Below are 25,266 nucleotides of genomic sequence, written 5' to 3'. Positions count from 1 at the left end.
CGAAGAAGTGCAATTTCAGCTTCAGCCAGTCATGAAAAATGTATAACCAACTTCAAATTGAAATGGCTAAATAATTTTATTGAAATTACAAAAAGTCTCCCAGAGAGAGATAGATAGATAGGTGTGTGTGTGTATGTATGTATTTTACTATTAGTCGTCCCAAACGATAATTTCCGATCGTTCATACCAAGAATTGTTCGTAAACCATTTGTTTTAAGAAGGCAAACTATCTTGTTTTGCTTAATATTTTAGCAACGGAGCTTTTTGCTCCTTTTGTATCCCCTTTGCACACTCCTAGGAGTTCTGGTTCACCATGAGCTTGCTGGGTAATCGGTTACTCTGGGTCAGTGATCTGCAAACTTGGCTCTCCAGCTGTTAATTAACTAAAATTCCCACAATGCATTACAGAAGTCTGACAGCCACAGTCATGATTCATAAAGTCAAATGCATTGTGGGACTTGTAGTTCCTTAACAGCTGGAGAGCCAAGTTTGCAGATCACTTCCTGGGTGTTTCAAGTCCTACACCATAGAGCCACATTAATCCAGGCCATACACAGATGAGAATCAATTTACTATTATTATTATTATTATTATTATTTTATTATTATTTATTGTATTTATAAAGGGCCAACATGTTACGCAGCGCTGGACATTAATTTAGGTTGCAGACAATATTTAGGGGTGATAAACAGCAATATGACAATACAGGAATACAAGAAAACCAGATCACACAGCACAGTATGAGTACAAGGTAATGCTTAGTCAGTCACTGGAGGGGAGCATGGAGATTAGGCAAGTTAGGTTCACTCAAATGCATAGCATGGGTGCACAGTAATGGAGGTGCATGTTCAGGTAGGACACAAAAGGAGGAGGACCCTGCCCAAAGGCTTACAATCTAGAGGGAGAGGTAGGGACACGAGAGGTAGGGGACCAGAGTTCGGCTGTGGGTTTAGAGCAATTGTGAGGGGTGGTAGGCCAGAGTGAAAAGGTGAGTTTTGAGGGCCTTCTTGAAGGTGTTGAGGGAGGGGGCTTCCCTAATGGGTGGAGGTAGGGAGTTCCATAGTGTTGGAGCGGCTCTTGAGAAGTCTTGGAAGCGTGCATGGGACTGGGTGATGCGGGGGACGGTCAGGCGATGTTCATTGGAGGAGCGGAGTGAGCGGCTTGGTGTGTATCTCTGAGTAAGATCAGAAATGTAGGTTGAACAGGTTTTGTGGACGGATTTGTAGGTCACACAATATCTTGAATCTGATTCTGGACTGGATAGGAAGCCAGTGGAGGAATTCATGGAGGGGAGCCGCCCTGGTGGAGCGATGGGAGGAGTGGATGATTCTGGCTGCCGCATTCATGATGGACTGCAGTGGGGCTATTCGGGTCATAGGGAGACCAGACAGAAGGGCAGTGCAGTAGTCGAGGCGGAAAATTATGAGGGCATGGGTGAGGAGTTTGGTGGTGGCAGGGGTCAGGAAAGGGCGAATCTTACAGATGTAACGAAGGTGGAAGTTGCAGGACTTTGTGAGGTTTTGGATGTGGGGAGTGAAGCAGAGTGCGGAGTCCAGGGTGACACCCAGACAGCGGGCTTGAGAGGTAGGGCGAATGGTAGTGTGGTTAACAGTGACCTGCACATCTGGGAGGTCCAGGGATGACCGGGGTGGGAAGATCATAAATTCTGTTTTGTCTAGATTTAGTTTCAGGAACCTAGTAAACATCCAGGAGGAGATGGCAGATAGGCAGGAGGAGACCTTGTCCATGGTAGTGGTGGATATGTCAGGGGTGTGGAGGTAGATTTGGGTGTCATCTGCATACAGATGATAGTTAAAACCCATGGAGAAGATAACCTTGCCAATGGAGGATGTGTTTAGGGAGAACAGTAGGGGGCCAAGGACCGAGCCTTGGAGGACTCCCACTGAGAGGTGGTTGTGGGTGGACGAGGACTCATTGAAGGAGGTCGTGAAGGAGCGATTGGAAAGGTAGGATGAAAGCCAGGTCAGGGCGAGATTGTGAATGCCCATGGATTGGAGGGACTGGAGGAGTAGGGGATGATCTACTGTATCCAATCCAAAACAGTCTGTATGCATGTTGATTATTGTGACTCTGTACAGTTAGAAGCTAACACATCATTGCATTCAGTCGGTTCTGGAGGTGTGGCTAGCTTACATAAACAAGGGATGATTTGCATATTCATCAGTGATGCATCATGGGAGACATCAGAAGTGCGCTCCAACCTGAATGATCACAAATACCTTCTGTTACAAGAAGGCAAACTTTTTTGTTTTATATCATTGACCATCTCTAGTGACAGCTGGTCAGTGGGAGCAGCTTAGTGTGGGAGGGAGAGCCAGGCACAGTTTACTATTCAGTCTAACTCCATACACACAATAATGGGCATTCCAAAATAAAGAAAGGTAACATTGAAGTCGGACATGGAGCAGAAACATGAAGACCACATTCTACGGTATTTTCCCATGTTGGCTTTGCTCAATTGATGTTGGACGCAGGTTCACATTATGTATTGCTTGACATGTTTATTTATTAGGGGTAGCTGAAGATGATAAGTTCATCCACTCGTGATAATGCAGAGTTGTAATGCCAGTTTTCAAGGTTTCTTGATCCTTACAGAGGATGCTTAGTATTTTTTGTCCACTAGATGTCAGTAGAAGTGGCGTTACATTTGCCTTGCCTTATAAAGGAATTGACTGCATTGCTCACCACCTATGAATACACTTCTATAACTGTCAGGCAATTATTCTGAAAGTTTTGCTGCTCTCTTAAACCATTCAATCATCTTTTGTAGCAGTTTAGTTTGCTATTAGTGCCTCATAACATAATAGTTTTATTTTCTGCCATTTGTGCCTTGACTTCATTCCTGTGAGTTATGATCTATGAGTCTTTTGACATCAAAGCAGTGAGATCTTATAAAAGTAATATGCACATTGATTCATTATTGTCATCATTCCGTGAAAATGACTTGAAACTATATAATATTGCATGCGTAATATTAACCACGGGAGCACATTTGAATATGGGTATAAATGTCAAAAGACGTTTTAATTTCCTGTGGTTTTTATCCCCCATTGCATAGTAATAGACTGTGCTTGTGTGTCAGTGACCACATTTAATATGCTTTGTAACTGGTGAAATAATAGATTAGGCATAAATCAAAGCTTTGCACTTTCTACAGTGATTTCAACACAAGTTTACCCATTCTTCTTTGGTTGTGTTTTGTTCGTAATGTATAAAGACATTATTCTTTTGTCCACAGCAGTGCAGAAGGAATCTGCAAAAATAGAGCAACCAACCAAAATCCATATTCTGGATAATAGCTGAAATCTGACTGGTTACTTCTGGCAACCGTTGTACACTTGCTTTGCTATGCTATGTGTACATTGTGGTTAAAGGGAACCTGAACTGAGAGAGATATGTATGTTTCGTTTTAATAAATACCAGTTGCCTGGCAGTCCTGATCCCTTTGGCTGAAGTAGGGCTGAATCACACACCTGAAACAAGCATGCAGCTAATCCAGTCTGACTTCAGTCAGAGCACCTGATCTGTATGCTTGTTCAGGGCTGTGGCTGAAAGTATTGGCAACACAGGATCAGCAGGAGAGTCAGGCAACTGGTATTATGTTAAAAGGAAAAATCCATATCCTTCTCAATTTAGGTTCCCTTTAAGTCAAATGCTGTGCAATCACACTAATGGTCCGCATACACAGTACAATAAAAAACATTACATTTTCCCGTTTATTCGACCAAAACAATTGAATGTCGAAAAATATATACCCGTATATACTCGCATATAAGCCGACCCCACCAACTTCTACTTGAAAAACAGGGGAAAATGATTGACCCCCATATAAGCCGGGGGTCCCCCCAGTGTGTCACAGTATAGCTAGTATAGTGCCCAGTATGGGTAGGTAGTGCCTCAGTATAGCCAGTATAGTGCCCAGTATAGGTAGGTAGTGTCCCAGTATAGCTAGTATAGTGCCCCAGTATAGCTAGTATAGTGCCCCAGTATAGGTAGGTAGTGGCCAGTATAGTGCTCGCTCCCCCCACGGTCCCACTGCTATTACCTGCTTAGGCAGCCGCTTCCTAATCCGTGGTTTCCCTCTCATGTTGTGTATAAGTGATCACAGCAGTGCGCCCGGCGCTGCTGCTGTGACTATGCAGGGCGGCGCGGACCACCAGGAAAGACTCGCATACAAGCCGACCACCCCCCCCAACTTTTGACCCCGTTTTTGGGGGTCAAATATTCGTCTTGTATGCGCGTATGTATGATATATATATATATATATATATATATATATATATATATATATATATATATATATATATATATATTATAATGTATTATGTATATATATTATAATGTATTATGTATATATATTATAATGTATTATGTATATATATATATATATATATATATATATATATATATATATATATATATATATATATATATATATATATATATATTATTTTTTTTATCAAGAAAAACTATTATGCCGGGGTTTTTTTTTTTTTTTGGGGGGGGGGGGGGGGGTTGTTTTTCATTAACAATCCTATCAGACATGTTGGAAAATTGATCTAACAGAATAATTGAGCGAAATTATCTAATGGAAAAAAATTGTACCATGTATGGGCATCATAAGGCTTCATTCACCCTGTAAAACCTGTTTACTTATTATGTTTTACAAATATGCACACCATGTGTGTTTGTACATAGTAGTTTTTTTTTTTTTTTTTTTTTTTTTGTGTGTGTGCATTTCAATGCAAATGTGCTGAAAAGCTGGAAACTGTGCAAAGCTTTCTTTAAACTTTATGGTAAACAGGTTAGATGGGGTTCATCCCACTGACTTACATGAGGAGTCAAAGCCTAAAGATGCACTGCGATCACATTTTATTTGTTCTTTGCTTGTCAGCCACCTTAGTGGAGAATAACCCAGAAATGCTATGCAAATCAAATGCAGCTCAAATGGATGCATACTGTTCAGAATATCGTGCTCAAACTAAAACCCTGTCTGTTCAAAATGCTTCTAAAACACAAAATACACCTCAAAATAAACCATAGTACACATAACTGTCCAGCAGTGCGTTAAACTTTAAGTGGCTAAGCTTCTTATAACCAGACTTCATCTGTAGGCAAACGGTTAAATAAACTAGCTGAAATACACTCCGATTTGTTATTCCGGTCAGCTAACCCACACTTTGATAAATGTGCTCCTTTGTTTCCTGCAGAGAGATTTAATAAATCTTCAGTGTTTGTTACATCATGACTAATGCTATGATAATTTTATACTATATTTGAAAGCAAATGATCATTTTTACATTTCTCTAAAGTGGGAAACCTCTTTGATGCTTGATTAAAATGTACCTGCAGTCTTTGAGAAAATGTAAATAGGATGATGGTTACAATTACAGCATATTTTCATAAATTAGCAATTTCCCTTGTCTTTCTAATTTATTTTTGTATTTTGAAAATGTGATATAAAGCCCTACCTCATGTAGTGAGTTAAGCCCATTTTTTCACTTATTAAAGCCTTTCCTCTTTCTCTTTCTCTTAGTCATTCTTGTTGGTCCAATTAGGGTCCACAATGATGTTCAAGAGTAGTAACAATGGATGAGCTAGTATTTACCAGAATGCCATTTTTTCAAAGCAAATGCCTTTTGCATTTTCATTCTTCCTGCATAAGCATTTATTTGCACCTCCTTTTCAGACAGAGAAGAGATTGTTCTCTTCCAAAACCTTTAAAACCTCTTTCTATCAGGGCTGGGGGCCACTAGAAATCCCAAATGACTTTAGAAATCACTTAAAGGAAACCTGAGATGAAACTGGCTGTGCATGTGTGACAGAACGTGACTGAACAAATATACCGGGGCGGCCAGCGGTGGATCACAGGGGTCTGGGGAGACAGCGAGGAGGCCACAGTCTAAAGGAGGATGGAGGAAGCTCAAGGTAAGTATAAATACTTTCTTTTGATTAGTCTCCGGTACACTTTAAGCTATTTTGATGCAATTCTTTTCTAACATTTTTCAAAACGATTTCTTGCACTTTTGAAGCGCTTTTGAAACTAGTGATTTGTATAGCAATTTCCATTAGAGCTTTATGGACACAGCAAGGGGTTTGGGGTAATTAAAGTTTTGGGATCACCCACCTCCATTGACTTTCACAAAAGTGGGATGAAACTGACGTAACAATTAATAAAAACAGGTTTACCTACCTTTTATTACCCATTCAGTTATATGTGCATTTGTGCACAATTAATATCGTCTGTTTACAAATTACAAGTTCCCAAAGTACAGTTTATCTGCTCTAAAAGCTGCAATTGCATTTTATTACATAGCTGCTGTATTTATATATTACAATGTATGTAGTGATCATTTTTCTTATTTCTCTTGCTTCTGCTCAGCCTGCAACTGAGTTTCAGCATTGCTAGGAATGTTTACTTATACAGTATAATCTTGTTCTAGTAAACTCCAAGGGACCAGGAAAAGTGGCTTACTATATCAAAGGTTCACAATATTAGAAATTGTCCTAGAAATGGCCAGGCACGCCCTGGTACATTCTCTGCTGCAAAGGACCAACTCTGTCTTCCCATTGGAGGTACAGTACAAGCACTTGCACATTTGGTGAACTACAAATGTAACTATACCTTAGGGCTGCATAGCCAGCCTGGTACAGTATCCAGGGCTCCTTAAAAATTGTAGCTGTCACTGAATAGAGGCAGCCACTCACTTCCCTAACAGAAATTGTATTATATCCGGGTTTACTATACCAGGCGTTGCTCCCATAGACTTATAATGGAGACTGGCCAGGACCTGAAGAGGTAGTTAACTATATTCGATTGTTAACTTTACCCTAGTTTTTTATAACAAGATTATATTAGTCAAATTATATTAAGACAATGTAGTCAAGTCCTTTGCGCGCGAAATAAGCTTCCCACTGAAGTGATGTGTTTATCTGTTTAAATGCTATTCTGCTACCAATTTTTTTTCTTGGAGTTTGTTTTATGCTGTAAACAATCTTTTAGCGCAAAGAAGAAATGTTACGTTTTATACTACTTTAACCTAGTGCTTCTGGAATTGCCGGCAATTCCAAAATGCTGCTGAAAGTGCTCTAGTGGGCCCTAGGCCTCATTGCTTTTACATGACTGCTAGGGATGATCAAAGAGCTGCAAATATTTACAAATTCATGTGGATTATGTACATTTTTATGCAAATATATGCATCTTGAAAATGGGCCAATCAATTTAAACCTTGGTGGCGAGACTTAATGGGTCCATTTTCAAGCTACATGTATTTGCATAAAAATCCCTAATGACTGCAAGCTGCAGGTGTGTTTATTCTATCCCAATTCATCATAAAATGTTGTATAATGTGGCATAAAACCAAGCTAGAGCATGAGGTGGCTCTCTTGTAGTGCTTTTGAGACCTTAGTATTAAGAATGTATTGCATGTGTAATCTGTGTTCATGGACATTTTGCAGTAAGCAAGAAATATTCGTGACAACTGCATACGTGGTTGTGCGCGCGCTCTCGCTCTCTTTCTCTGTCTCCCTCCTTTCTCTTTGCAATTGACTGAATTGATCGACTTTGCTGAAAATGTACAGGTGTCCCTTGAAGTTGCTGACCTCCCCCTCAGCGATCAAACAAATCGATTGTTTTACCTGACCGCTGCTGTTGCTCTATTGTTTTACTGACATACAGGTTACCAATCCCTCATTCTCCTCTCTCCATAGAACTGAACCCTCTGCTGAGCTGGTAACAACATGTCTGTACAGTGCTTGGTTGTAAACCACTGCATGAAATCATCACAAACTATAATTTTCAGGATGTGGGAGAATTGCACAGATTTAGCAGTCATGTTAAAATTTTAGCTTAGAAATAGTATTTTTGAAATGGCACAATACCACACATGCTATTTTCACAAAATCTGATGGCATGGTGAACTCTACAGCAAATAGTGTACATACATGCAGATAGTATGTGCTGAAGAGCTTTTGTGTATTTCACTATATTCATATGGGTAGGAGTATTTTCAGCTAGACGATAGCCATACCAACCCCACATGCAGACAGCCTGTTTCGGACTTTTGGTCCTCCTCAGTGCATGGCAGGGATTAATATAGCTCTATGGGATGGGGCTTGGATCTGTACAACACAGCAACTAATCTTTTTTTGGTGACCCCAAACCACAAGGAAATTATAGGAGAGTGAAAGAGACCGAAAAGCCCTCCTACTTAAAAGCAATGCTTAATTCAGCTTTAAAGGATACCCGAGGTGAGGGATATGGAAACTTCTATATTTCTTTTTAAACCATACCAGCTACCCAGCAGTCATCCTGATCCTGTGTCTCTAATACTTTTAGCTATAGCCCCTGAACAAGCATGGAGCAGATCAGGTACTCTGATTCAGCTGACTCAAGTTGTACTGGATTACTTATATGCTTGTTCCAGGGTTTTGACTCCACTACTTATACCAGAAGATCTACAGGCTGCCAGACAACTTGCACTGTTTACAAGGAAACAAAGAAGGCAACCTCCATATCCCGCTCACCTTGGGTTCCCTTTAAGTGAACATCTGTGGTTACCCACAATGCACCGCTACTGAATAAACACATTTATCAGACAGGTAAGTCTGTGCTGTGCCCCTGTTCAGCTCCAACCAGTTTTGGTTGACCTTGGCTTTCCTAGGGTGTGTATTCTAAGAAGTCCCCTGGTCTTACCCAAATCTAGCACAAGGGATGACGGTACCTGTAGTGAGCACCAGACTTCTTGCTGCCGAGTGCCGATGCAGCTTGCGGACTGTAGATCACCCCATTGGTGACTTACAAGCTTAGGCGAGGTTATGGTGGAAGACTGGAAAGAGTTGAGAAATTGTGACATAAAGGCAGCATACAGAGCAGTACACAGAGCGCAATTACACAGTATTTAGACTGACTAGAAAAGGCAAAAAAAAAAAAAAAAAGCTGTAGCTAAGGCATACTGGGTACTGAATGTTGCTGCTGATTTATTAAAGCACAATAATCTCAACAGGAGCAAGTTGGAATGCATTTCCAGAGCTTGAAGCCTGCTCTAACAGAGTTCTGCCACATGATGTTTTAGCCAATCCAGGTGCATATTTATATCAATCTGCATGCCCAGGAGAGAACATACAGTATGCACCTATAGCTGCAGTGGTTTCTGAGGAACGTGTGAATGTTTAACAGCCCGTGGTAATGCAAGCAGCTGCTTTTATCCTGAGTTAAGGTGGCAAGCTGCTTCAAGTTAAAATAAGTAATTTTTTTCAGAAATCTTGTTTGACACAAACATGGTAACATTTGAATTCTATTTAATTGAAGCAGAAAGGAAAGGTCCTCAGGCCACCATAATTATACCAATATACAAAAAGATTTATTGCAAAATATTTTATACAAAGCACAATCCCCTAGATGTAGCCCATAATTAAGTAACAATCACTCCCCAAATTTAAAAACCAAAGGACCATGCGGAGCAAAGGTTATGCATGAGTGATGCAGTGCCCGCAACTAAATCAGTATGTCAATCACTGGCCTAGGCCTATAAGACTATACACACTAACACAGTCGTCCGCGCATACATACACCTTTCATTCTGCCATCATATCTCAAAGATTGTCTTCGGGGGCCCCCCTCTTCCTCCCTTTGTCTAAGGATAGGATTATCCATATACAGGTTACAAGTTCCAGTGAAAACAGCTAACGGCTTCCGGATATCTTGTCACATGATTCCATTAGGCATGATATGATATAATATGATATGAGTATGGATGGGTCTCACCCGTGGAGAAGTCCCCTCAGCGTGTCATGCAGTGCCAGGTGGGCGGAGCATTGGCCTGCTGAGTGTTTGCGTGCATGACGCGTGACGTCACCTTGGCGGCCGCAATCAACCCCGCTTACAGGACCAGCGCATTGAGTGCGTCCAGCGTGTTGAAAATAACACAAGGCGAAATCATCTATACCGGCAGCCTGAGGGGATACCGGCATCACCATGCGTATGGTCTCCGGATCGCTCAAACATCTTTAAGGAGTGATCGGCACTGCATGACACGCTGAGGGGACTTCTCCACGGGTGAGACCCATCCATACTCATATCATATTATATCATATCATGCCTAATGGAATCATGTGACAAGATATCCGGAAGCCGTTAGCTGTTTTCACTGGAACTTGTAACCTGTATATGGATAATCCTATCCTTAGACAAAGGGAGGAAGAGGGGGCCCCCGAAGACAATCTTTGAGATATGATGGCAGAATGAAAGGTGTATGTATGCGCGGACGACTGTGTTAGTGTGTATAGTCTTATAGGCCTAGGCCAGTGATTGACATACTGATTTAGTTGCGGGCACTGCATCACTCATGCATAACCTTTGCTCCGCATGGTCCTTTGGTTTTTAAATTTGGGGAGTGATTGTTACTTAATTATGGGCTACATCTAGGGGATTGTGCTTTGTATAAAATATTTTGCAATAAATCTTTTTGTATATTGGTATAATTATGGTGGCCTGAGGACCTTTCCTTTCTGCTTCAATTAAATTGATTTCAGTATTTAGGTTGGCCCCACCCTATATTGTTCAGGGATATTAACCAATTTATGAAGCACCATTGCTTTCTCATTTATTATTAACATTTGAATTCTGCTTGCTAACTTACCAGGTGATGTTTGTTTAGAACTGGGCCTGTGGATGGGCTTTAACTTTTAGAGTTACTAGATCTCCCCCATCTCCTACCATCTCACAAAAGTTGGTGAAAATGTTGTTATTCCTGCTTGGGAACCTGATTTTCTAGTCCACATTCCCATTCTGTCGAGTCTCGATTGAGAGCGTGTGAGTGCCATACTAGTGACTTGTAGAATGCTTAGGAGCTCGGTGATGACACATTACCGCCTGTGTGGGAGGGGAGGTTCTCTTCCCTTTTTTTTTTTTTTTTTTTTGCAGCTTCCAGGATGCAGTTGATAGGTGAGTGGTTAGGGAGGGGACCAAGTGTGTGTATGTGTGTGTGTGTGTGTGTGTGTGTGTGTGTGTGTGTGTGTGTGTGTGTGTGTGTGTGTGCGTGTGTGTTACCTGCATGTGGTGTTCCTGCTAAGTGACATAATCTACGATTACGTCCGACCGAAACCTACCACCTGAATGCTGCTAAATTTATGCAATTCCTGCTAGATTTGATATGGCAGTCAAAGGGTGTATACCAGTGGTTCTCAAACTAAGGCCCTTGTGCCGAATGTGGCCCCCTGAGGCTTTTTTCATCGACCCCCCCCACACACACACAGAATGTATTATTTATAGATGCGGTCCACTGCATTTTTAAATATTGGTGGCTAGTATACAGAATAGCAGAGCTGGTACCACCCAGCCACAGTGAAGCCAGCGAGCAGTCTTTCACAGGCTTTCAATCCAATTCCACATCAGGTGACACTGCTGTCCAATTGGACAGCAGGTTGTCACCTGGGTATGATTCACCGTCTGGCGCAGAGAGGTTTTCAGGCACCCTGTGTATGAATGGCGGCTGCTGCTGGGAGTTCTTCTCTGGGCATTGGTGGGGAGGTTAGTGGTAAAAGGGGGTAGTCTAGGGAGAGGGATGACTTTTAAAATATGTATGTTGAACACTTACATGTGGGTGATTGTTTCAGGCTGCTGAGAAAAGTGGTTAACAAATGGGGGCGATAACTTTATGATGGCATACTATTTCCACATGCTGTGTTGGGGGCCTAATATCAGCTCTGGATAAATGGGAGATATAAGGGCTGCATGTGTTAACAGGTAATCGTTAACCCTACCTAGGTTCAATGTAATGTTTTCTACATCATTTTATGTATACACTGGCCCCCCAGCATCCTGAAGTTTAACTCAGCCCTTGACCAAAAAAAGTTTGGGGACCCCTGGTGTATATTGTTGCAACCGATTGGCTGACAGGCGTCTGCTGATAAGATAAAGATAGGAATGAGCTTGATGGGAGAGTGTGTTTTGATGTTCTAAAAAGGCCAGCCCTTGCTCTGTGCTATATAAATACTTTGAATTTGCATTAATAATATAATAACTTGTATGAGACGTTTTATCTCTGAGGATGGCTACAATAATTTCTGAAAGGGAAGCCTGCATTTTGATGTTAATTTGCTCTCCCTTGAAGCTCAGCCTAGATGCTGAATCCACAGGTGTTCTGATACCTTTTTTACAATCACCATCTGTCTACAAACTCTTCTGTAGGAAATGTACTGACATTTTGAATATGCTTTTATTTTTCTTCCCTTGCCTAACTTAATGTATCCACAGAATGATCTGCACTATGCACAGTGGATGCGCTCAGGAATTTCAGATGCATTATGACAATGTGAAATTTGTGATCCTTTGTGGTTTCTGCAGCACAGATGACATTTGTCAATGCTGAAAGGCAAATTTAGGCTTAATGGGATCTTTTAAAAAAGAGTAATTCTTCCATGTTTGTTACTCCCTCATGGAAAATTACACAGATCACAAAACACATTAAACATATCTTGACATTTTTATATAGATTTGTATTCCAGGTATATGACTTTGGTTTAGCTTCAACTTATTACTTTTAATTATCTTGCTTAAAAGGGAATCTGAAGTGAAAATAAACTTATGAGATTATTTTATTATTTACAGTGGTTTGCAAAAGTATTCAGCCCCCTAGAAGTTTTCCACGTTTGTCATACTACTGCCACAAACCTGAATCAATTTTATTGGAATTCCACGTGAAAGACCAATACAAAGTAGTGTAACGAAAATCATACATGATTCCAAACATTTAAAAAAAAAAAAAAATGCGTAATTATTCAGCCCCTTGAGTCAATACTTTGTAGAACCACCATTTGCTGCAATTACAGCTGCCAGTCTTTTAGGGTATGTCTCTACCAGCTTTGCACATCTACAGACTGAAATCCTTGCCCATTGTTTTTTTGCAAAACCGCTCCAGCTCAGTCAGATTAGATGGGCAGCATTTGTGAACCGCAGTTTTCAGATCTTGCCACAGATTCTCGATTGGATTTGTATCTGGACTTTGACTGGGCCATTCTAACACATGGATATGTTTTGTTTTAAACCATTCCATTGCTGCCCTGACTTTGTTTAGGGTCATTGTCCTGCTGGAAGGTGTACTTCCGCCCCAGTCTCCAGTCTTTTGCAGACTCCAAGAGGTTTTCTTCCAAGATTTCCCTGTATTCCATCCATCTTCCCATCAACTTTGACCAGCTTCCCTGTCCCTGCTGAAGAGATGCACCCCCCGAGCATGATGCTGCCACCACCATATTTGACAGTGGGGATGGTGTGTTCAGAGTGATGTGCAGGGTTAGTTTTCCGCCACACATAGCGTTTTGTATTTTGGCCAAAAAGTATGTATGTATCGTGTAGTGTATGCATCGTAGTCTAGGGCCAATTTAGGGTTAAGCCAATTAACTTTTGTATGTTTTTGGGATGTGGAAGGAAACCAGAGTGCCCAGAGGAAATCCATGCAGACATGGGAACATACAAACTCCTTGCAGATGTTGACCTTGCTGGAATTCGAACCGGGACCCAGCGTTGCAAGGCGAGAACGCTAACCACTACGCCACAGTGCTGAATAATGAATTGTATGTGTAGTACAGCTAAGAAATAGAACATTAGCACCAGAGAACAGAGTCTGATATTGTTTCCAGTACAGGAAGAGTTAAGAAACTTCACTTATCTATGCAAAAGAGCTTCTCTGAGAGCAGTGCTATTTTCTGAAGCACTTCAAAGAAACAGTGAGACACAGCTTTAGATAAGCTTTTACTGCAGGGGAGTTTAAAGGGTAATTCGCTCTGCGCTGTTTCACAATTTAGCCATGTTAGCCTTTTGGACGTGTCTGTCACGTCCAAAAGGCTGCTGCTGTGCTGCTACACACTCCCGCTAGCCCGGAGACCAGTGAATGGGAACATAGTTCCCATTCATTGATCTAAGTCCTTGGTAGAAAGACCGACCACTTCTTATCAGAAGCCACGGTTTTTCAGTGCAAAAAATAAAAAAAATAAGAAGTCATGTCGTCCTTGTACTTCCTGTAAGTGAGAGTGCATAAATAGTGACATAATTGTCCGAACTTTTTAAATATGCATGTCAAGAGGGTATATTACTAATATTTTTTAAATTCTAAGCTTTTAAATAGTGATGGATGCAAAACTTAAAAATTGCACCTTTATTTCCAAATGAAATATTGGCAACCATATATTGTGATAGGGACATAATTTAACCACTTCCCAACCACAGGTTTTTCCCCTTTAAAGACCAGAACAATTTTCATATCACGCTCTGTCCATTAATTCGCTAATAACGTTATTGCTCTTAATCACATAGTGTAAGGCTTGGTGGTGTATTCTCCACAGTCAGCATGCAACGCATGAGCTGACGTGGAGGAGGTACACACACTAGCACAAGGAAACAGGCTATCCCTAGTATAGTGGAGGGGAGGACTGACTCAAAAAGGAGATTGTGGCGCACAGAGCCGGTGCAGATCCGACAGCCACAAACAATACTTTCACGATAACGTCTCAGCGCAAGGTAGCGCTGAGCGCATAAACCAGAACTGAGGAGATCAGGACAGGTAGACAGAATGAACGCTTGCTAGCTAGCCGCTACTTAGTGACAGCAAGCGTCCACAACAAGACTTACTGGAATGAGGCAGCAATGCGTTGCAGCGATGGCGTGCCTCACAAAGACAGGACAGGATAGTCAGGAAATAGCAGGATCAAGATAGATGAACGTAACACAGACAAATATACAATAAGTATGTTTTCCTAGCGTATTACAATTACAGCTATCAATGAAACTATTTGTAACGTCTGACTAACATATGTATATATCGGCAATGAACCGATATATGACATAAGCAGGAACACTGACTAGGACTGGAGCAATACAGGGAACAGGACTCAGAAGGATTCGCTATCTCTTAGTAGAGATGAACGCAATCCACAAACGGTAACAGAACAGGATTCAGAAGGATTCGTTATCTCTTCGCAGAGATGAACGCAATCCACAAACAGAACCAGGAGCAGAATAACTAACTCAGCACGGGTGATCACGATACGCGCAAACTACCAAAACGTGCTGGAAAGCTGACTAACTGCACACAGGATATAAACAGTTCGTGTACGTATACATCAGCGACACTGATGTATCAACGTAACACGAATACAAGGAAAATAATAAACGTGCTGGTATGCATATATATTGGCAATGAACCAATATATGATGCAAAGACCAGCAAAGTATCTTTAGAACAAGAAACACGATCGGGGGCTGAAGCAACAGCAAGACAGGCTTAAACTGAAGCTATGATAACCCAAAGGAGTCCTGTAGGAAGCAGATCTTCATACTGAGGTCCTCCAATGGGAGCAGACATGCAGATTCCCACACAGGTGAATGATAATCAGTCACAAGCTGACAGCAGGGAGAGGCAGACAAAGCTATGCAGCTTGCATGGAAAGAGATCAGAACTGCCTGAGCTGCAGCACTACTACTTCCAGCAATACCTGCTGCAGCAGCGATCATGACACATAGAGATTATCTATTTTTTTTTTGCCACCAATAAGGCTTTCTTTGGGTTGTATTTTTTTGCTAAGAATTATTTTACGTTGCATATATTTTTATACTACTACTTGCTGCATGCCGTGCAGCATATTCACGGCCCTGCAAAATTGACAGGATGCACCCGGGCCGTGAATACAAGTCTGCAGCGGCATGCAGCCGACACTCGCTCCCGGTCGCCCGCTCGCGCGCACCGCCGTTACCGCAGCTTAGAGGGGGAGTTAATGAATGGGACCGCAGGTCCCATTCATATATCTAAATCCCTGATTCAATGAATACCGGCGTCTACGAGACACCGGCATTCATTGTATCTTCCTGTTGTTACACTGCTACGCATTACTTCCTATGTATATATATGGAAAAAATTGCATTACAAAAAAAACAATATATAACAACTTATTAACAATTTATGTCAAGGCGGTATATTACTATTTTTAATTTTATAGGCTTATAATTCATGATGGACGCAAAACTGAAAAAATGCACCTTCATTTCCAAATAAAATATTGGCGCCATACATTGTACTAGGGAAATGTATTTTAAACGTTGCAATAACCGGGACAAACGGACAAATAAAATGTGTGGCTTTTATCCACAGTAGAATGTTTTATTTTAACACTATAATGGCCAAGAACTGAAAAATGTATATATATTTTTTTCTTATTATTCATGTTAAAATGCATTTAGGATAAAATAATTCTTGGCATACTGTAACTCCCAAAGAAAGCCTAATTGAGAATCAGAATCGCTTTTATTTCGCCAAGCACGACTGGGTCGTGCCCGGAATTGGGCTTGGCGCAACGGGTACAGGGCGTATACATAGAGAAGTAAGAGACATCAGGACATAGAACATAGTAGACATGATTCCATCGCATAAACATAACCTTAAGCCATAAACATAACCATAGACCACAATTCCATCACTTAAGGAAGTCTTTGATCCACAGTTGAAGAGTGGGGTGGACCCCGAGCTCAGCCAGGTTCTCCTGTAGTATCTGGGGGCTAATAGTGTTAAACGCCGAGCTGAAGTAGAGGAGGAGGACTCTGGCATATGAATTTGGTTTGTCAAGGTGGTTGTTGACAAGTTCCAGGCAGATGTTAATGGCATCGTCGGTTGACCTATTTGCCCTATAAGCAAATTGATACGGGTCTAGCTGGGCTTCAGTTTTGTGTTTAAAGGATACCACAGCCCACAGGCTGTGGTAAAATAGAATCTGCAATGTGGAGGGAAAGAAAGACACATACTTACCGCTTCCCTCGTTCCCTGCCGTCCGGTCCCGCTCATCTGCTACAGCTGCCGGTACCGACCCGACTCTCCTGACCCTTCACCCGGACATACTACGCTGGGCATGCGCAGTATGTCACTATACTCTTCGCTTCTGCCGTCGCATCATGACGGCAGAAGTATGGACACTACACGCCGCCTCCTCTCCCAGCGTGTGCGCTCCAATCTAAAGCTAGCGTGACATGCTAGCTGGAGTTCGCACTGGGACAATCGATGTGGAGAAAGCGGAGGGGGAGTAAGTTCAAAAAACACGGCCGGCTGGAGGGAGGGAGCGAGTGAGTGGGTGGGCGGGTGGGTGGCGAGCAGGCAGCGGCAGTACAGTCCAAGCATTCTGTACATAGATGCAATGACATCTATGGTACAGCAAGAAAATTATCCTCACATTTATCTCTGCATATTTGCATGTATATACATGTGTGTATTTGCATGTATATACACTCATGTATATACATGCAAATATGCAGAGATAAATGTGGGGATGATTTTCTTGCTGTACCATAGATGTCATTGCATCTATGTACAGAATGCTTGGACTGTACTGCCGCTGCCTGCTCACCGCCCACTCGCTGCCTGCCCGCCCACTCTCCCACCCACTCGCTCCCTCCCTCCAGCCGGCCGTGTTTTTTTTAACTTACTCCCCCTCCGCTCTCTCCACATCGATTGTCCCAGTGCGAACTCCAGCTAGCATGTCGCGCTAGCTTTAGATTGGAGCGCACACGCTGGGAGAGGAGGAGGCGGGGGAGTGTCCATACTTCTGCCGTCATGATGCGACGGCAGAAGCGAAGAGTATAGTGACATACTGCGCATGCCCAGCGTAGTATGTCCGGGTGAAGGGTCAGGAGAGTCGGGTCGGTACCGGCAGCTGTAGCAGATGAGCGGGACCGGACGGCAGGGAACGAGGGAAGCGGTAAGTATGTGTCTTTCTTTCCCTCCACATTGCAGCTTCTATTTTACCACAGCCTGTGGGCTGTGGTATCTTTTAAGGAGGGGCAGGAATGCTTTCTCAAAAGTTTTCATTATGACCAATGTGAGTGCGACAGGCCTGAAGTTGTTAAGGTCTGAGGCACCCTGTGTTTTGGGGACAGGTATGATGGTGGACCTCTTGAAGCATGTTGGTACTTTGCCACTCTGCAGAGACTTGTTGAGGATGGAGGAAAGGATGGGAGCAAGCTGCTGTGCGCACGCTTTCAGGCAGGCCGGTGACACCCCATCCGGGCCTGAGGCTTTTCTGGCATTAAGTTTAGACAGGTGGCACGCCACATCAGTCTCACTTTCTAAGTAGGCTGGCGCTGACCTAGCTGCCACAGCACACAGGAGCTCCCAGCTCTTTGATACTTTCCTTGCTCTTTTTCGCTACCCTCAGCCAGTTTTGTTCTTTTTTTGTTTTGTTTTTTTAGTAATTAGATCGCTGGATCCAGGCTGGGTAATGTATTAAGTGGCTGGATCAGGGGATCAGAGGAAATCGGGGGGTGGGGGGGGGGGGGGTTCTGCCAACATATACTAGCTAGTCTAGTGCTAGCTAAACCTTGTGGAAGCAATAAATCTATATTTATACTGGGGACTATGAGGCTGCAAAACCTCCTGAGCGGCGTAACGCTTAGGAGGTTAAGGCTGGTTTCACAGTGGGACGTTACAGGCGCACGTTAGAGCAGCCTGTAACGCACCCCAACGCACAGTAATGAAAAATCAATGGGCTGTTCACAGTGCCCACGTTGCGTTACATTGTAATGCAGTACGTCTACATAACGTATTGCATGCAGTACTTTACATGCGATTAAGCCGCGTTAGACTGTTTGCACATGCTCAGTGGGGGGCGAGAGGAGACGGGGAGATGCCGCTACAGTAGCCGCGCACATGGCTACTTAATATGCACTGGACTGGCGGCTGCTGATTGGCCGGCGGGACCACGTGATGTGGAGTGTCTCTACCATATGACTATGGTATGGATTAAATTTTTGGCAGTTTGGCCGCCATCTTGCCATAGATAGACTTATGAGTGTAGGTACAGTGTGTGCAGCCTGCAACTGAGATTTGTAACCACCAAAAATCTGGTCTGGTGATTTTAATCACGGTGTTGCAGCTAGAGACTGCACTAAGGTATATAGCCGTCAAATGCACACCATTCCTTCTGCATCACTATTAATACACTTTAGGAATTAACAACCTTTTTTGTGTGTAGTGGTTAATTTAGACATTGATTTAGAAATCCCTGCGTTTTTAATAGAATTTCATTAGATTTTGTGTTTTTATGGAATCTAACAAGTAATCTAAGTATAGTGTATAACACAGCCATTGCTGAGGACATATTTTCTTCTTTGAGGTTTCTACTAGAAAGAAAGCATGAAATCGTTTCATTTTGGATGCTGCAGCACTGGCAATGCTATCAGAATAGATTCATAGTGCAAATGCATGTGCTAATATTTGCAGGCAGTAGATAGCTGTTGCTGAAGCAAAGTAATGGCTTTGTATAACATTCTTTCCAGCCTTTCCCAATATCCATAATGTGGGTGTACAGAAAGTGGCTATATACAAGAATAAATGGCCAATATTCTCTTTTCAGTAAAGGCGCTGCACACGGTTTGCCTTTAAATCATAAGAACGGTCGACAAGTATGGGCAATCTTTAACCTAAGGGTTTGGCAAAGCATATAGCAAATGATTCTAACATAGATTTGATTTTTCATGTGGTTCAAGCTAAAAAGTATCATCTTTATCAGATGAAAGGTAAACTGAGCAAGACCCTGGAAACAGGGAAATCATTAGAATAGTGTTTGATCTGTTGTTTGGAATTATGATTGTGCAACAAAAGCAAGCAATTTGTAATATAGATAACACCTAATACAGTCATTTTGTGTCAAATGGGTATAGCGCAGAGTCAGCCAATCATAGACCGACCGGTTCCTGCTGCATTTTAGGTACTGCACATTTGAGATTGATAGCCTATTGATTGAACGAAGTGCGGTACTTGTGTAATAATCGTTTTTTCTTTTGGACTACAGATATAAAATAAAGTAAAAAAATATATTTATGGAGACTACTTTTTGGAAACCTTATTCAGAGACCTCTGTAACTGCACAACTTGCTGATTTCTCCATGTGTAGAAAGTGTTGCATTGCTTAGTGCTCTTTACAGCTATTTACTGATTCGGGAAGAGGGATCTTACTTGGTTTGTCTGTATGTTACAGAGTACACAAATTTGTACTGATTCCATGGCTAGAAAAATAACACTTTGCGTTCCTTTTATCATTTTAGACATTCAAGGTCTGGACAAGGTTCTCCAGTACTAGAGGTGTAGATTCACACCCCCTCCCAGTTGTGCCCATCCCAGTCCAGTGTAGATAGCAGATTTTACCTCAGTATAAAGTAGGTTGCCTCCAGGATTAGGTAGATAGAACATCTGTTTAGATAGCCAGGGGAGACCTCTCTGAAGTAATTGTCATATGGAAAATCTATCTGCCTGCACTGTCTAGCAATAAGATATTGGCTCATAAGCAATTCACCTTTTCTCCTGTTTCTCGAGAGTTTTCTCTTAGGAGATAATTTTTTTTATCTTGTATTTAAAATAACTTCTCAGCATTTTGCAATCAGAAAAGTACTAAAAAGTAGTTGACCAACTACTATCAAAATAATTTTGAGTATATTTTTGCATGCTGGGGATTTAACCACTTGAGGACCGTGGGCTTACACCCCCCTAGTGACCAGGCTACTTTTTACAATATAGGCCACTGCAGCCTTTAAGGCCTCGCTGCAGGGTCGTACAACTCGGCACACAAGTGATTTTCCCCCCCCCCCTTTTCTGCCCACCAACAGAGCTTTCTGTTGGTGGGCTTTGATCCCCGCTGGGATGTTTGTTTTTTTTTTAAATACATTTTGTCATTTATTATTTTTATTAACCTCCCTCCCCCTGCCAGCCAATCACAGCGATTGGCTCTCATATATATCAGCCTATGAGAGCCGATCGCTCTCTTGCCTTCCAGGTATGGGACGGCTGTCCCCAGTACAGCGCTGCCAAAGATCGCATCGCTTTACCGTATAAATGGCGGTTTCGCCGTCTAACAGTCTTCTAGTGGCGCGCGGAGCTCCGTCATTTAAGCGGAGATGCGCGCGAATCGGCTCGATCTCCTGCAAAACCCATCCCCAAAACATGACGTTGGAGTTAGGCGGTCTTTTTGTAGTTAAAATGCATTTTATTTACAACTTGTGAAAATATCACCTAGGAGAAAACTCTGGTGTAAAATTAAATGCATATGGGCCACTATGTGTTAACCACCCTGGAGGTAATGACGAGCCTGGCTCGTCCAGCAGAAACATGCTGAAAGTGGTAATGACGAGCTGGGCTCGTCAATACTGCCAGGGAGATTTCCTGTTTCTCTGCACCGCCGGCTCCACTTTTCCCTCATCAGAGGGATTCCCCAGAGTGGCTGGATGCCTGTCAGCACGTTGTGAGTAGCGATCTGTGCTACCCCCAGCGTGCAGAACTAGCATCCAGCCACTCTGGGGAATCCCTGTGCAGCCGGCGGGCAGAGAATGTGCGTGCGGGCAGGGATTCCCCCTTCTGTGCGGAGGGGGTGGCCGGGTGTCTCCCTTCTGTGTAGGGGGGGAGATCCCCCTTCTATGCGGGCTGGTGGCCGGGTGTCTCCCTTCTGTGCAGGGGGGGAGATCCCCCTTCTATGCGGGCTGGTGGCCGGGTGTCTCCCTTCTGCGAAGGGGGGGGATCCCCCTCCTATGCGGGCTGGTGGCCGGGTGTCTCTCTTCTGCGCAGGGGGGGGGGGATCCCCCTTCTATGCGGGCTGTTCGGGGACTCCCCCTTCTGTGTGTGGGGGGTCCCCTTCTGTGCGGGCTGGCTGGGGGTGGCTCTTCCCTCTTCCTCCCTCCGGATCCCACGTGCGTCCCCCCGTACTCCCCCTCCTGATCTCCTATCCTCCCCGGTATCCAGCCCTACACTACTCACCCGAGGGCTGTCTCCTGTGCCGGCCGCGATTGGCACCCTCCTCCTCCATCGCTGAAGTCCCGGTCTGTGTAATTACAGTACGCGGCTTGGTGACGTCACTTGCACTTCTTTTCTGACCTAAGTTGGTTCCTGCCTGTACAGTGGCACGTCAGATCAGGTGTTGAGTGGCGTTAATTCACTAAGGGCTTGTTCGCACTAAGAGCGTTTTCGTTTGTTTTATGTTTGTTTGTTTGTTTTAAAGCGCTGGTGATTTTAAAAGTCTCCTTAAAAGCACTTCAGCAATGTTGCTCTATGTGAGTGTTCTCTCATGAGCGATGAGCTTTCTATCCAATTGCAAACGCAAGTCCTGCTCCATTTTCTGAGCATTTGCAAGTCAATAGAAAGGATAGGGAAATTGCTAAGCGCTTGAAACAACGCTTTGAAAAGCAATTTTCCAAGCGATTTTAATGAATAAATACATTGTATTAGGGCAAAGACTTCACTTCCTGATGTCACATCGCTACACAAAAGCGCTTAAAAAAGCGCTTTTCTAAACGCAAATTGCTCTGAAAGCGCTTAGAAAAGCATTTTCCAAATCTCTCAATAAATCGCTCAGCACTTGGCGATAGCGCTGGTTATTTATAATGTAAACAAGGCCTTACTGCACATTTGTTTCACTTGAGTGTCTAAAGAACTGAGACCATAATAATCAGCAGGACAATATTTAAACAAAAATGTTAAACATGTTAAAAACCATAAGGTCTGTGGCCATATTTTTGCCATCTCCAGTACTCCCTGTAATGATATAGGGCTTCAAGATTGCCTACATAATGGTGGAATAAACACAAACCCTTCATTTCAGTATAAAACTTTAGTAGACACATTTGCTTTTTTAATATTTATTTTTTTCCTCTTGCATTTGAAAGTATGGATAAAAGTTGCTGCTCGCTTATGGAAATGACTTTTTCCTCTAGAGAGAACAAGATGTTGATGGAGAGGCTGGAAGTCTGGTGAAGTCTCGGCAGAGTGCTGAAACCACAGGGAATGAAGAACCGAGAGAAATGATTACTCCTGCTCTCCAGGAAGCTCTCACTAAACAAGGTATGTTAAGCATGACACCAGCATGTATTAACTATCCGTGACTTGTGCCTCCTGCCAAGTATTAAACAGAATAGCCTAATGCTATATTAGCTGAAGGGAACAAAAGGTCATTTTAATAGAAACTAGGAAACGCACTGTATTCTTTTTTTGTAATATTTCTATATTTCCACAAAGTGTGATTACACTCCCTCAACCTTGGTTTGACCATTGTATGACACAGGCATTTCATTCAGGCCTGTGACTCATTTTAGCCATTTAACCACTTCACCTCCAAGGATTTTTCCCCTTAAAACAAACCAGAGCAATTCCCACCTGCTAGCGCTCCTTCCTTTCATTTGCCTATAACTTGATTACTACTTATCACTACGAAACGATGTATATCTTGTTTTTTCTTAGCCACCAATTTGGCTTTCTTTGGGGGGTACTTTTTGCTAAGAAATATTTTATTCTAAATGTGTTTTAGCAGCAAAAATAAGAAAAAAATTGAAAAAATTCATTGTTTCTCAGTCTTCGGCCATTATAGTTATAAAATAATAGATGCTACCATAATTAGAACCCACACATTTTATTTGCCCATTTGTCCCGGTTATTGCAACATTTAAAGGGATCCTGAGCATTACCGAAAATTAAGATTACACTTACCTGGGGCTTTTTCCAGCCCACCGTAGGCGGCAAGGTCCCCTGGTGTGACATGTCTGCGCATGCGCCGTATTCCGCGCATGCGCAGACCTGTCATGCCGGGATGACGCGAAGCAGCTGGCGTGAGGACTACCAGCATCAGGAACCAGGCAGAGCCGGCCCGACACCTGTCCCGGGTGTCACCGGTAATGGGGGCTGGCGGAGGCATACAGAGAGGAGCTAGGAGGACGCCAGGGGACCTCGCCACCTACGGTGGGCTGGAAAAGGCCCCAGGTAAGTGTAATCTTTTTTTTTTTTTTTTTTTTTTTTTTGACACTGCTCAGGGTCCCTTCAATATTTTTCCCTAGTACAATGTATGGCGCCAATATTTTATGTGGAAATAAAGGTGCATTTTTTCATTTTTGCATCCATCACTATGTAAAAGCCCATAATTTAAAAAGTAACAGTAATATACCCTCTTGACATACATATATTAAAAAATGTCAGTCCCTAAGGCAACTATTTATGTATATTTTTAATTGTATATTTTTTTATTTATTTTTACAAAAAAAATTTGTGGTAACTATTGGCGAGTGCGGGAGGTAAGGGTTAATTTTAAATGTAAAAATGTCTTTTTTAATAAAAAATAAACATTTTTTTAGATGTAATTTTACTATTTGGCTTTAGATTTCCCTAACGCATAACTTCCCTATGCGTAGTATTAAGTATTATAAGTTGTGTGTGGACTTTGTAAGTATCGGCTTTTGTGAAAGCCGGCGCCATCTCATGAATGAAGCAGTCATTCACATGGGGGCTTATATCAGTGAATGGGGGCGAGAAGGGAGGGGCGTAGTAGCTACATCCCTGCAAGGGGAGATATGGGATTTTGCAGGGACGTAGTTACTCGTCCCGGGGAAGCGGAAAGTGGTTAATGTTGTATTGCATTCACATTTTTTTTTTTTTCATTTTATACATTGATGTTCAGGTCTATGCAGCCATAAACGCAGCCATAAATGGGGGTCTGGTGCTCCCTAATAAATAAAAAAATATATTTTGTGTTGTGTTCAAAGAAAACAGAAGTACATTTTAATAAATTAGCACAGTGGCTTGGTAGCTGGTGCTCCTTTTTATTATCAAATTCAGGTCCAACTCCTAGACAGTACATGACCTGCATGAAGTATGCATGTTCTCTTTTTCTTTGCATGGTTTTCCTCTGAAGAATTCCTCCTCAAATTGGTCCTTGACTCTAGTAGGAATATTATGTTGTAAGACTCTCTGAGGGGACAGTTGGTGACATGAATTGTTGGTTTAGCTTTGCAGAAAATGTCAGCTGTATATTAATGCATAATAATTATAATGAACTGGGAGACACTTTTGCGGGGCTTTATAGTTGAAATAAAGGAAAATTATGCAGAATACAAAAAGTATTTGATGTAGTTGTGTACTCATGCATTTTAAATACTAGTGAAGGTGCCTGAGAGTGGAGTGAACAAAAGGATTGCATAAAAATGTGAGGCAACAAAAGCATTTCAGGGGCTCAAAAGTAATTTGACAATTGCAGCTAAGGCTATTTCATGGGCAGGAGTGGGCAAGTCTATAGTTATGCCATTATCAATTAAACTACTAAAAGTCCAGGTGTTGATTTGAGGTGTGGTGCTTGCATATGGAGGACTTTGCCATGAACAGACAACATACGGTCAAAGGAACTCTCCATGCAGGTGAAAGAAGCCATCCTTAAACTGCAAAACTGAAAAAAAAAAACATCCGA

At 42.4% G+C, this 25,266-nt stretch overlaps 1 protein-coding gene across 2 annotated transcripts in view; it reads left to right on the top strand.

Annotated features, from left to right (window-relative positions):
- LOC137546284 (S-adenosyl-L-methionine-dependent tRNA 4-demethylwyosine synthase TYW1-like) overlaps window positions 1–25,266 on the top strand; it is a 246,437-nt gene that overhangs the window by 39,306 nt on the left and 181,865 nt on the right. For both annotated transcript variants that reach the window (XM_068268563.1, XM_068268562.1), the window contains exon 8: window positions 22,754–22,880. In XM_068268563.1, coding sequence (XP_068124664.1) covers window positions 22,754–22,880 — 127 coding nt within the window. The remainder of the gene's footprint in view (window positions 1–22,753; window positions 22,881–25,266) is intronic.

This window comes from Hyperolius riggenbachi, chromosome 2 (genome assembly GCF_040937935.1).
Source record: "Hyperolius riggenbachi isolate aHypRig1 chromosome 2, aHypRig1.pri, whole genome shotgun sequence".
Taxonomy (NCBI): domain Eukaryota; kingdom Metazoa; phylum Chordata; class Amphibia; order Anura; family Hyperoliidae; genus Hyperolius; species Hyperolius riggenbachi.
This window is presented reverse-complemented; position numbering and strand designations above follow the sequence as displayed.